Source organism: Macadamia integrifolia, unplaced genomic scaffold, assembly GCF_013358625.1.
Source record: "Macadamia integrifolia cultivar HAES 741 unplaced genomic scaffold, SCU_Mint_v3 scaffold3281, whole genome shotgun sequence".
NCBI classification, from domain to species: Eukaryota; Viridiplantae; Streptophyta; class Magnoliopsida; order Proteales; family Proteaceae; genus Macadamia; species Macadamia integrifolia.
This window is the reverse complement of record NW_024869360.1, coordinates 1-14,387: the sequence shown is the minus strand read 5'-3', so window position 1 is coordinate 14,387 and position 14,387 is coordinate 1. Positions and strand designations below refer to the sequence as shown.

The window sequence follows — 14,387 nt, the reverse complement described above, 5'->3', positions numbered from 1 at the left end:
TACTAAAGGCTGAGATAAAGTTACTGTCAATGATCTAGTATACCAGGTCAATCAATTACCCTTAATTAGTGCAATATCAGTCACCTGGTCAAAATTCTTCAAAACTGGATGCAACTCTAGTCACATGGCCTTTCAGAAGTTTATAATTGGTTGCCAAAATTAGAAGTGAATCCGACGGTTAGATTTGATGATATCAAGGTGTTGCGAAAGTTATCAACGGACAACATTGTTTGTAAAAAAGGAATTCTCCTACCCTCAAGATGTGATCTTTGTTCGGGGCCAATGAGTCGATGCATCATATTATACTGGAATGCAGTTTTTCTAAGGCCATATGAAATTATTTTGCAGGCTTTTTCAACATGGGATGGCAGCAGTAGCAGTAGTAGGGCTCATTAAATGAATTATTTTTTTGATGGAAAGAGAAAGAGAAGGTGGACTCTCTAAAAGAAGCTTGACGGATCGGTTTTGTTTTGATTCCATATTTTATGTGCAGGTAAATGAACATGAGGCATTTTGAAGGCCCATGAAAAGTTTGTGTTAAGACAGGTTTTGGGTTCTCTAAAGGACCAATTGCCCACTTTCAGGGGTCATGCAAATTTGGTGGCAGCTTTTCTGTGCTCTAGAAGAATCAGTGTCCCTATTATTCCTCGTAATGCTCATTTCATTAAGGAGGTTTTTTTTTTTTTTTTTTTTGGTGTGCTCCTCGAGTAGGTTGGATGAAATTTAATATTGACGGTTGCTTCTTAGGCAATCGAGGAAGAGCTGTTGTTGGCAGAATCTTTCAGAAAGATGAAGCCCAAGTAACATCTTCAATTGGTAATTACCTAGGATTAAAACGAATTATGAGGCAGAATTTAAGGCTCTAGTGGCAAGATTGTTGATGGCAAAGGATCTGCAAATTCAAAACTTGTGGATGGAATGTGACTCTGTAGCGGTCTCCATGGCAGCCCTTAGTGGATTTATTCCGTGGTGTGTTAGCCAAGACTGGATTTTCCTTCAACCCTACCTGAAGTCTATTCATTGGAAGCTAACTCATTGGTTTAGAAAAGCTAATCCCATAGCAGATATTCAACCAAAAAAAAAACTATAGCATATTATCTAGTGAAAAACACAGCAAAATCTGGTAATCTCACTTTTACGTCATCGCTTCCTTTGAGAATTCAGGGGGAGCAACGAGTGGATGCCTCTTGTCAGCCAATTTATCGATTCGTGTGTAAGTAGAGTATAGATCTTTGCTCTGGCGGGCTATTCCCTTGCCGATGGCAATGTCGAAGGTGAGGGTGATGGTCTCTGTAGACACTCCAACAATGATGGTTTATAGACGAGATGAGGTTAGAATGCTCTCTTTCATGAAGGAATTCCAATTCTGGTCAAACCCAGCCAACTCAGCTAATTCTGATCAAACCCAGTCAACTTAGCTAAATCTAGCTACCCTAACCCAATCCATTTTGTATGCATGCATGGAATATGGTTGAGCATAGGAAATGTCAGGGATCCAACCCGATACTGCTCAATGGTATGGGGAGGTGACCGCTAGAGGGTCAATAACATCTTCCACTATAAAATGACAATCAAGCCAATCAAATGTTCCATTATCATTGAACAGTGTTCGAAACTATGAATCCATTGACATCTTGCACGTGAAAATTGAATAACTAGATGTTTGACAATGTGTTCCTAAAGTTTGAACCTCATTAAACCATACTGGACAACACCAAAATGCAACGAACTAATTCAACCCATTTGAAGATAACTAAGTCAAGCTAAAACCATTTTTTAATTAGGCTAAATCAAGCCCAAATTCATGTTAAACTAAGCCAAATTCATCCCTTTTAGCCATAGTTAAAACCTTAGCCATATAGGTGAAGTTCAAGTCAACTTGGCTTGAGCCAAGACAAACGGACACCCCACTCTCTCCCCCCCCCCTCTTTCGATCAAATTAAATGCCATTTGAGAGTTTAAGCTCTCTTGGGATGTCTTAAGGCTAGACAAACCGTTTAAGGTTTCTCTTATTTGTGTACAATACCCTCTCCTTTGGACATCTGTCAAGTGGTTAGGATTAGATGAGATAAAATCTAATTTTTCCTACCTAAATTATCCATGTATATTTGGTTTTTATCTCCATTGTTGGACACCTATCGACTCATCCTTGAGCATATTTAGCGAATTCAATCCTTATCTAATGAAAATTCTATGACTCACCTTTTGACCTAATTGTTATAATACATAGGAGTGAATGGGAGAACGGATTTGCTGCTTGTACAATCACCTGGTTGTACGAGTCAGCGACCAACACCTGTCCTTTTTGTTTTCAGATATGCCCCTCTTTATCATTGTAATGGCATAAAGTGGGGCAGATGTTGATCGCTGATTCGTACGACTAGGTGATCGTACAGGCAGCGGATTCTATCTCGTGAATGGAGAGAGGGGGCGGTGGAGGCAATGATGATTTTTGAGCTTACCTTTTCTTTCCCAAATTTCCTTCACCTTTGATGCTTATCTATGATTATCGACCAAAGAGAGAGAGGAGAGGTTGAGAAAACGAAATCTATAAGAGCATGCATGAGAAAAACTACCGAGTGAAAAAACAAAAGAGAGGAACATATGCTATCCATAACTCTCAAGCTCCTATCTGACTCAAATTCAAAACCGATTCCAAGCCTTAAGGAGAAGTTTTCTCCAATCTTTCAAGATCGGTGTAGGCCACTGCTAGTCAGATAAATAAACTCTACACACTTCTTTCCTTATTAGTTTAGTTTTAATTTTATTTACGTAACGTGGAAGTGTTGCCCAATTTTCTATACGTGAAACCCATTTTGTCAGATATATGGGAACGCTATCCAATTTTTCGTAGGGTAAAACCCATTTCATAATAGCACAGGAGCTTTGTCCAATTTTATGTGAAGTAAAATCCGATTGTCTCCATGACGCAGAAGCTCTGCCTATTTTTCTATAAGTGAAAAACCCACTTTCCCAATAATGCGGAAGCTCTGCCCTTTTTTTCTATAAGTGAAAAATCCATTTTCCCAATAATGTGGAAGCTTTGTCCTTTTTTTCTATAAATGAAATACCCATTCTAACATAGTCCTGGAATGCTGCCCAAAATTCGTAAGATTCTAAGGTAAACCCATCGGCCAGAAGCTCTACCAAAATGAGTAGTTTCCTCCAAGAAAGAGAGAAGAAATTCGAGTTTGTCCCTGAGTTGGAGAAATTTATTGGGATAATTGCATGTTGCATGTTTCTTATCCCACATGCATGCATGTAGTTTGCACGACTTGCTTTGATCATGTATGTTGACATTGCATTGGTTGCGGTGATTATGTATCAATTGCGTGGGCTGCTTCAATCATGTATGTCATTGTTGTTGAATGGGTTATGGTGATTATATACGTCCTTGTTGCATTGGTTGTTTCACTGAGGATTGTATTGGACTGTTGCTCGATGCACTTGCCTGCTATAAGGCTGTGATGGCTTCACTAGGGTTATGGATTTGCATTCCATTTTTAGGTTCTTCCAGTACTTGGTCGACCAATAAGACACTGGGGAGTGTGTATGTGCTCTTGATGCTTGTTGTCAAGTGGGGAGTACTAGGATAAGCTCCTACCACTTGGGGGAATGGACCATCCATGCCATGGGGCCCACTTAATGCATGGGAAATGTCCACCCATTTCTGGCGTCGGCCAAGTGGCATAGGTTGTCTGGTAGGGAGCTTTCGGCATCGGATCTACGATAGACTATTGGGCTTCTATGCGTGTTTAAGTGTGGCCAAGAGGGTTTTCGAACTCATTTTCCTCTCTTCCTGATTGTGTGAGCTCTGGTAGTCTTGGTCAATTCTAGACATGTCAAAGCCATTAACAATTTTTAAAAATATTTTAGTTTAATTTTTAAACCATCCTATGCCAAAACAAAGCAAAAGTATACTACCTAGGTTTAATATAAAACCTTGATAATAAATACAGGAGCCATCCGTGTTTCAGGGGGTTCCCATCTCATCATTGCATAGTTCTTCCAGGGTGTGTGGTGTCTATACAACCCTCAAGCTTCCAGCAATGATCCTTGGTATGACGCTCCTTACCACAATAGTCGCACTTCCCTAAGCTAGGAACAAGGGACCACCAAATAATGGGGCTATACTAAAGGACTGAGTACCATAAGCAAGTGCGGATCTCTCACTAGGAGCAATATGAGATTGAGGAAGCATAGTGGTGCAACGGCTGTCTTCAAGTTGGATCACAACATAGGCTTGATCGATGGTAGGAAAAGGAGAACGAATTAGAATTTGGGAACACAACTGACCGCACTCCACATTTAGCCTGACTTGAAAGTCATAGACTTTTGGGTCTTGTCTACTCTTTTATGATATCTGGCGATGTTAGTTAGAGTGGAGGGAACATACTTCTCAGAGAAGTCCAGCTCATTCCATAATGTTTTCAACTCAAATAGTACTGTGACAAAGTTAGCCCTCTTTGCTTCAGGTCACGAATCTTCTGACGCAGGTAAAAAATCTAAGCATCATTCTCCACTTTGGAGTAGATCTCCTATACAGACTTCCATATCTTCGCAGCGTAGTCAAGAAGTAGATACCACGTAAAATTTGTGGCTACATAGAGTTGATAACTATAGTAGAGAATTTACATACTTTCACTTATCAATCTCAATACCTATGGTCGGACACTTTGTGGTTCTAATGAGGTACCTTCAATAGCCATGAGACTTGATGGTGATACAGATCGTGTGTGACCACATAAGGTAGTTTGTGCCAACAAGCTTGATAGCATAAGGAGGAAAATTTGGAAGAGCAGAGTTGTCTCCACCAATGGAAGCATAAGAGCTTGTAGACATAGTTGCAACTCAAGGGGGGTTGCACCAAGAAAAAGACACCATCCAGAGGTAAAAGAAGCGTGGGGAGGGTTATCTGAGTGGGAGAGGGAGTAGTAGAAAGCAACAATCTAGTAATCGATATTGGGAGTGGTATGGGTCATGGCCAATAGACATTTGGATTAGCCCCATATCGATTTAAATCAAATGGATTTACCTTTGTTTTTCTTTAAAAATCAGATTTTATTTTTACTTTATACACTTGATCCATATTGATCCACCGATACAGGATCGATATATATCTCGGTTGATTCATACTAATATGAATGAGTCGGATTGGCCAGTCCAGTATTGATTCCTCAAACTATAGTCGAGAGGGATGAAGTGTGACACCAGTAAAGGCATCAAAGAAGAACATTGGAAAAAGAGATTGGGTGAGAAGAGTTACCTTCACGGTACCTTCCTGTTGGGTTCGATGTCTATTATCTAGACCAATTGGTGAGTTTGTTCAACGGTTTATTTGGGGAAGGTGGAGAGACACCAAGAAGGGTTTGATGTCTATTATCTAGACCAATTGGTGAGTTTGTTCATTGGTTTGTTTGGGGAAGGTGGAGAGACACCAAGAAGGAGAGAGAGAGTGGAAGATGTAGATTCTTCTAAATGATTGAAGGCTTCAAGTGGATGAAATATTCAAGAAGGAGGTGGAGTCTTTTAAGTGGTGAAGCTGATAACCGACCCATCAAATCAGAAGGAGATAAGGATCCACCTCATCCAAATCTTCTCATTTGAATTTTAAAATTCATATATGATGATCTTATCACCAATGCTATCTCTTACAGTTGTGAAAGAGATTGCACAAGGATTGTTTTTGCTAAATTTTTGAATGATTTCCATTGACGTATGACTGAGTATATACAGATGTTTTACAGGTATAACTGGGAGATTGAATCCCATTTAAAAAGGTAATTAAATAAAATTACAACTGTAAGATTTGGTGGGTCGGTTATCAGGAGCTTCCAAATGGTGTAGTATTACAAGGGTGGAAGAGGTGTTCTATAAAAAGAGAGAGATGTTTACCATGAGGGAGAGTGATGGTCCAAGAGAGCATCCAAGATATGAGGATCCAAGTATGAGTTCAAGGGATAAAACACGAGTGGAACATGTATATAAAAACTAATCAAGAAACCAATGTAGAGAAAATGGGAAGAATCAGAGGAAAGAGAATGGTACAATGGAGGCTTGGGTTGGAGTATCAAATTGCAGAGTTGTTTCAATCCCCTAAAAGTCATATGAAGGGCTGATTCCACATTGGTTTTGAAAGCGATTTGGTATGGGTTGATACGGTTTCAGTTTTCACATCTTGTAAGCCAAATTATGGGGGTTGAGTTCTCCCAATGTTCGCATTAATGATATCAGAGCAGTTGATCCGATCCCAACCCTCACTTGGAATGGGCAACCTGATGCTAGAGTAAAGCCACTAGGAAATGGGTACTTATCGCTAGATAGAACCCCTGTAATAGAGTGGAATCGCTTAGAAATAGTTACCTAATTTGAAGTGGACATCAATGGATGTTGGTTCAAAAACGTAATGGGTACTGTTATGATCCCATAGCAGTACCATTTTTGTTTTGTGCTATTCTGTCAATGGTATTACGACAACAATAGAGCAACTTTTTGTTTGCTTCTTTATTTCTGTTTCGTTCCTTTCGAAGATGAGAATTTCCAAAAGATTTAACCAAATGGAATACTATTTGCCCAAGGATTTTAGATTAATCTGGTCACTAAACAGTAAACTAGATCAACCATGGCTTCTTGGTATATATCCTTATTTCTTTGGGAGGAGGGTTGGCTTCCCAATTTCTGTGGTCGAGTCATGATTAAAATAGTAAAATAACTAACTTTAAATTAAGCTTTTGAAACTCTAACATGAATCATAAAGATGAAAACAATAATCACTTACTTGGAAGAAACCCCATTCTTGACAAGCAGAGTGTAGCCTCGCCCGTTCTAAGTCACTGGATTCTACTGACAGCAGTTTCTGCAAGTCAATTGCTGGGACTGCAGGGAGTGTGGCAGCACCAGAGATGATTGGAGGGTCTTGATTGGTACGGATGTAGCGTGGTGGGATAGTGTTGATGGGCTCCTTCATCAGCTGCTGAACGTTAGGTACAGCTAGAGAACTTCCAAAATTTGCAGATTTGGACGCCATTATTGTGGCAAATCTGCTCTGCAGAACTCAAAACTTTGTTGGGTTGGGAAGTAAAAAAAATTTCACTTCTTTTGAGCTCTTCAAGTAGAATATTTATATTTAGAGGCAGGAGACCAATTTCCAGCAACGCCGCGAAACCATCACAAAATTGGATTGCTAAACTAAGTCAACAGAAATCTCCTCTCCTTAATTATTTTTTTGGTTTAATATTTGGGCAAACCATCTTGTCTTATTTACGAACCTGCGGGCCACGGTGATGTATTCTAATGCAGAAGATTATTTAAGATTTCCTGTGTCTTTATTTGTTTATTTATTTATGATAAAGTTAAGATTCCCTCCGTCGGGATAGATAAATTTAGGGAAAGATGGGGAGAGGGAGCAATTTTAAATCAGTTGTCTCTGTATGAATGAGAGAGAGAGAGAGAGAGAGAGAGAGAGAGAGAGAGAGAGAGAGAGAGAGAGAGAGTACCGAGTCCCAAAAATTATCCAAAGTGAGAAAGGCTGTAAACTTTACTTGCAACATGACACAATTAGGCACAATGGATGCAAGTATGTCATAAGAGATGGGGATAGCAACTCCTATGCAACTATTTTTTCCCTTTAATCATATACTACATAAAAACACAGTTTCATTCAACACAATTGTCTATAAGTTCTTACTCAGTTTAATTCTAACTTATTTATCTATCATATAGTGTATCATGTATTACATGCAAGCATAAAATGCTATGAATTATCTACATATTTCAATCATAAATTAGTTTTCAATATCATAATAATGATAAATCAATACAAAAACTTGCAATCATTTGCATCGACAAAAATACAATTCTAGAGTTATAATGTAACGAAGACAGAACACTACTAGAATACTTATGAAACAAAAACTGAGTTCCAAAACAGTTCAGGAACAAATTTTGATCCTATTCTAACTTTTCTTGCATTCAAAAAAAAAAAAAAAAAAAAAACATCCTCCCACTGATCGAATCATATAAAATAATTCAGAACACATAATTTCATCTTTCCACTGATTCAATTAGTTAAATAGGACTTATCAAATCAGGTCAAACTAGAATTGAATTGGGTCTTAAATTATCAACAAAAATCAATTTGAATCAGGGTCCATCGATAGGTGAATGCAAACCAATTTGACCAAAACTTAGTAGATGGATGGATTGGTTTCATTATGACCCATGAAACTATTATAATACATTAGCCACAACCTAACAAACTCAATTAACGAGGCTTTTAAGTTCAACAGGGCAAACAATCAAATTCAATCAACAATCATAATCAGATTTCAAAACCCATTCAATAAATTAAAAACAGAACTAAAGAGTAAAAGCTGTACCGATCTGCCGAATGTACAATTATGAAACCAATATGAAACCTGAAACCATTCTCTTTTATGAATCCAATCTTTCTCTAATGGTCAAATCTCAATCAAATTCGAACAGGTAGACTCTTTAAGGTTATTTCAAGGGTTCCGTTAGAGCTTAATCCTCTGGAGGCGGCTTCAAACCGCGACGGCCAACCACAAAAAATTAGGCTAATGCCCACCTTTGCCCGACGAACAAGATTCCAACGCCGTTGCCACAAAATTAGCCTAAACCACTTCTCTATTTAAACCGAAATGACACCCAAACCCCTAAAAAATATATTTTTTCAACCTGAAACCATTCTCTTTTATTAATCAAATCTTCTTTAATGGTCGATTCCCACTAAATCAAATTGACTTCAATTTCCCAGCCCTCTCATATCAAGGTTTTCATCTTCCTTAAACTTTGAGCGCCCTTGATGATGCAGGTTTTTCTTTTATTAAATAAAATATGCCAAAGCAATTTCCATAGGAAAGAGAAAATGAGCTTTAAAATCCATTTAAATTAAAATATAGCCTGTTGGCCATTCATTAAAAGATTTCAAGAGGACCATAAGAGTGAAAGGGAACCCCATGACTTGCACCAAAAGGCATTAATAAAACTCAGCTTTCTTGTATGTTTTGGAAAAAAATATAAAATACAAAAGAATTAAAAAATAATAAAAAAAAAAAAATTCTAAATGGTTAGTTATCTTTTCTAAAACATTTATTTTTATGTACAGAAACCATATCCTAAGGACCCATTTGGTATCGTTTTAAAAAAACGTTTCAAACTGTTTGGCAACATTATGATGTGTTTCAGTTTTTTCGAAACAAAAATTGAAAAAGAAAAAACGATTTGGAGGATGAAATACGGAACGATAACTTCTCTTTCTGTCCAACAAGTTTCGTTCCAAACTTGAAAAAAGCAAAACCGATCATGAACCCTCGCTCCCGATAATAGCAGGCCGAGGGCACACAAGCAGGAGAAGAAGCACGATCAGCACCCCTCTTTCACCTCTCACCCTTTCACCTCTGCGCACACAGAGCAGGAGAAGAAATTTCCGGCTGGAGATAGCACAATTAAAGCTTGAATCCTCGACATAGCAGGTACATCTTCCCTTTCTTTCTTCTTTTTTGTTCTTCATCTTCATTCTTCTTCTTCTTCTTCTTCTTTGCTCTTCTCTCTTTCGCACAAACCCTAACAAATTTTGGATTTTTTACAAATCGGATTTTCTCATCGTTCTTCTTAGGAGAACTCCGCTGCTCTTCTCTATTCATCCCTGCTCGTCGATCTCGTCTGGGTCTCAGATCTCATCCTTGCTCGTTTTCGCTCAAACAGGTACGCCTAATTAGTTTCATTCTTCTTCTTCTTCTTCTTCTTCTTCTTCTTTTCTTTCTCTCTTTCGCATGAACCCTAAAAAATTTTGGATTTTTTACCAACCAGATTTTCTCCTCGTTCTTCTCAAAGGAGAACTCCGCTGCTCTTCTCTGGTCGTCTCTGCTGGTCGATCGCATATGGGTCTCAGATCTCATCGCTGCTTTTTTTCGCTCAAATAGGTATGCCTAATTCGAAAAAACCCATCAATGGTTTGTCTGCGCTGCCACAAATCTAACAAGAACAAGAGAATTTTTTTTCGATCTGTGCATTCAAGGTAGAGCATGTGCTTTCTATAGTTTAGAGCTTCAAAATGAAGGGTTGCTTAAGTATGTTTACCTATACGCCATTGGCCTTCATATGATCTTATTGGAGTATTCCATACTTCATGCGTCTCCTGTCTCAACTCTAGCTGCTTATTGTGTTGAAGGAATCTTCTTTGTCATATGCCATCCAAGATATTATATGAAAATTGCTCGGGTTAAGAGTAGCTTATTCTGCCCTGAAATTGGAAATATTTTTCCTTCCAGCCATTTCTGTTTAGTGGATTAGCAATAATGTAGCTAACTCCAAATTCTGACACTGAAAACATAGAATGATGAGTATCCCCCAGCTTTTGTCTGATGGAACTCAATTCTGCCCCCAATTTTACAGTTGAGTTGGTTTGATTTTGGTTATAGGATCATTTTCTGCTGTCCTCTGTCCTGTGTCCTGCTGTCATTTTTTGCTGTCCTGTTATAGCTTAATAAAACGTTCTCTACCATTCGATAGTTTGATGTAACATGTACCAAATTGAATGGAATTTGGTTCTCTGGTTTTGAGTTTTGTCATATTTATGTAAGAATTTGATTCAGTTTCAATGAGGCCATTTGCAGATGCACCCATTGTCATTACCCATTACCCAGTACCCATATCTATATCCATAGCTGTGATCATCCAATGTTTTCAGATGGACCCACACAGAGGAGCATTCTTAGATCAAACCCAATGATGAATGGAGAATGGGGAATGCAGCAAGAACTCTCTGAGGCATATGGAGGTCATGGACTAATCTAGGTCAATGCCTTGGTAGATGAGAAAGGCGTATAGAGTGGGGATTTGATTCTTTCAATGATATAAACAAAGGTAAATATATTTTTATAACAAAATAGACAACTGTGGTGATATAGATTGCACATGTGCATGGGGGTTTTGGAGGAATGGAATGCAGGTATGGCTAAAAAATAATGCAAGAGAGGCTATGTTCTCTAAGTAAAAAAATATTTAAACACAAGCTTATTTTATTTAGTATTTGTAATCTTTAATTGTTTAAGTTCAGAGGAAGCCCCCAACTCCCAGACACCATTTCATTGGAAGATTGTGTTTAATTTGTAAGATGGTGAATGAACCTTTTATGCATTCCATTATTTTAGAGGTATTTATTGAGGAGTCAACCCTTTGTATCAGTTGGGGTTGTCTCTATGGCCAGAGAGACATGGAGAGAAGAGTGGTACAGATTACATATTAGAGATTCTTTGGTTCTTTGTTTATTGGGGTTCTGTTCTTAAGCTATTTTTAATCTTGTTGTAGCCTAAGAGAGTTCCACTTGCCAGCTATTTCTTCTTGCTTGGTCTCCCCAGAATCTGTTATATGTACTATAAGCTGTACACAGAAATGTGTGAAAGCTGACCTATGGAACTCAAGTTCTCTCATGTTGCTCTATTTGACCAACTCTTAGAACTAGTGGATGAAAGAACCTTGAATGTGCAATGGAGAATTTCAGATTTAAGTTGCCTATTTCATTGCCCATGTTCCTCTGAATTTTGATATATATATTTTTTTGAATTCAATTGCCTAATAAAAAGTGTTAGATAATACTGTTCTTTGACATCATTCAATAGATTTCTAGTTCTTATGGTGTTGGAAAGATAGTTATGATTACATGTTGAGTATTGGGTAGGAGGATGTTGTTTACAAGCTTTGAGTATAGTACTACTCACCAAGTATTCATGTTATATTGTCTGTAACTCAACTTTTAAAAGACTAATTTCTTACCTCTAAGCATGAAATAAAGGTCTATTGGCTACTTAGAATACCGTGTAGATTGAATAGAACCAATGCTATAGAAAAATTACAGGTACAAGGGGAAGGTGGGGTTCTAGAATATTGAACATAGAGAATCACCTTGGGGAAGGAAGGTCAGAAATGGGTTGTCTAATTTACATCTTCTGTTGCTGCTTCTATTGAATTAATACAACAAGGCTTGTGGGAATTATCAACTAATGGTAGATTCATTCGTATATGTTGTTTCCCCTGCTATTAGAATTGTGGTTTTTCTATGTTTGTGGTTGTTTGAAATTCATGGTTCATTCTACTTACTTTTCATGGTATCATGGTATCTGTTAATGGTATTTGTTGATTTAATATTCATTACATGGTTGTTAGTTAATGGATAACTGAATGCATGTAATAAGTTTTATTTACAAATGTTTGTATTATATTCAGAAGATATACTTTGTTATTTCTTTTTTTAGTGTTCAGTCTTTTTTAACCCAGTATGCTAACTTTTTACACTAACTCATAATGTCTAGCTGTTATGTCTGGAAGTAGTATCCCTCCCGTTAAGTGGTCAGAACTTGAGACCACTGTGTTTCATTGAGGCAATGAAAGAAGTTGTAAAAAATGGACACAAATCTAGTAATTCATTTAACAAAACTAGATGGGAGGACATTACAAAGCAATTTCAGAAGGCTTTAAATCATACAGTTGGGAGAGAACAATTACGCAACAAGATGAACAAGTTGAAACACGAGTACCAATAATTCAAGAGACTACTTGACACAACTGGATTTGGGTGGAACTCAATGACAAAATCAGTCACAGTTGATGATGAGTCTGTATGGGATAGGGTAATACAGGTACTATAGATCTCACTAGCTAGTTGAATTATTTCAAAATTAGATTGCAATGAGTAGTACTTTATACTAGCGATATAATGACTGCGTGCGCAGACAAATCCAGGTTGGTTGAAATACAAGAAGTATGGACTAAACAACTGGCCAGATTTGAGCATGATATTTGGGGATGCCTATGCTAGAGGAAACTTAGGGATTGACAGTGTTCAAGATTTGGATTACATCGAAGCTGATAATAGTGTTGATATTGAGCAAGTCTTTGAATCTCCTAGTACCTTGGTGCATTTGGGCATGACTGACCCCTTCCATGAGGATACTCCTACTCCAACTCAGACCACCACAAAGCGAAATCTTGATAGGACACCCACAGGACGAAGAAAAAAGAGCACCAATAAGGGAAATAACCACATCAAGGACTTGTATGGGAAATATTTATCCATTAAAATTGAGAAAGCATCCAGTACTTCCGTTACATCTCCTGTTCGTGGTGGGAAGGTGTATCTCGTCCCCAAGATTTCAGTGTGAGTGCATGTGAGACGGTATTATCCTCCATATCGGATATGTCAAAGGAGACATACTTGAAGGCCACCAGTCGTATGTGTGCTGATCTTAATTGGAGGGAGTTGTTTGTCTGTGCAGAGCCTGTGATAAACACAATAATATGTGAAATCTTAGGGATATAAGTGTACATTTTGCCCCACTTTGGATAGTACTACTTTTATTTTTCTTATTTTTTTTTTAGTTTCCAAGTTTACAAGAGAAAGTGCTTAAAGTGAATTAAGAACCAGTTCAAAGGTGGGACCCACTTATTGGTACCAAATCCTTTCTCTTATAAAGTCTTGAAGATTATTCTCTCTCCTTGCCACCTCACAAGATCTTGAAGATGCTATGCAGAGATTCCTTTCTGATTTAATCAAGATTGCAAGATATTGGTTAATATTGCAAGGAAGGAATAGAATTTGTTAATTTTGGAAACAGATTCTCTCCTTCCTCACACAATATCTCAGAGAATGAGGATTTTTACCAAGATTTTATTTTATTTTATTTTCTTTCTTTTCTTAAAGAAGACTTGTAGAAGGAAGGAGGCAAGACAAAAGCCCTACAAAAGCCTCTTCTTCCCCTCCTAATTATTATTCCCCTTATTTTATTTTCTAGTTTATGCTTAGTTTTCTTCTCTCTCTCCCTCTCTCACTCTTTAGTTTTAGTTCTTCTCTATTTTTGTTTTAATCACTTTTGTAATAGCTTTTTTATTTCAATTAATGCAATCACTCTTTTATTTTTATTCAGCCTTTTATGTTATGATTTATGCAATTGAGTTGTAATTATTTTTTTTAAGTTATAGTTCTAGGCTTAGATCTAGGTGATAAGATCACAAGCCGTGGAGCATTTTTTTTTTCAAGTTCAGTTTTTTTTTTTTTCTAGATTTATTTTTTCTAGTACTAGAAATTTCAGATTTTGTTTATTCAGATATGGTTTTTAGTACTGGTAGTATCTCAAATCACCCAAGCTTTCAAGTTCAAGCATTGATTCAAGTAAGTAGGCTCCTTCAGTAGTCTTCTCTCCCCTCTCTCATTCCCTCTTCTGACTACCCTTTCTTTCTTAATTTAGAATTTTAATTTCAGTCGTTACATTATTGCTATCCCTTTCCCCCAAGGTTTATGGCTAGTGTATGTCTTGGCTTTGCCCCTCCTAACCATAGAACCATCAATTTATTACTTTTATTTTAATTGT

The 14,387-nt window shown here is 37.5% G+C and overlaps 1 protein-coding gene across 1 annotated transcript in view; it reads right to left on the bottom strand.

Annotated features, from left to right (window-relative positions):
• Positions 1–7,027, bottom strand: part of LOC122067968 (probable 2-oxoglutarate/Fe(II)-dependent dioxygenase) — an 8,667-nt gene extending 1,640 nt beyond the window's left edge. Inside the window, exon 1 of the mRNA XM_042631799.1 lies at positions 6,779–7,027. Within this exon, the coding sequence (XP_042487733.1) occupies positions 6,779–7,027 (249 nt within the window). The remainder of the gene's footprint in view (positions 1–6,778) is intronic.
• Positions 7,028–14,387: the final 7,360 nt, after the last annotated feature.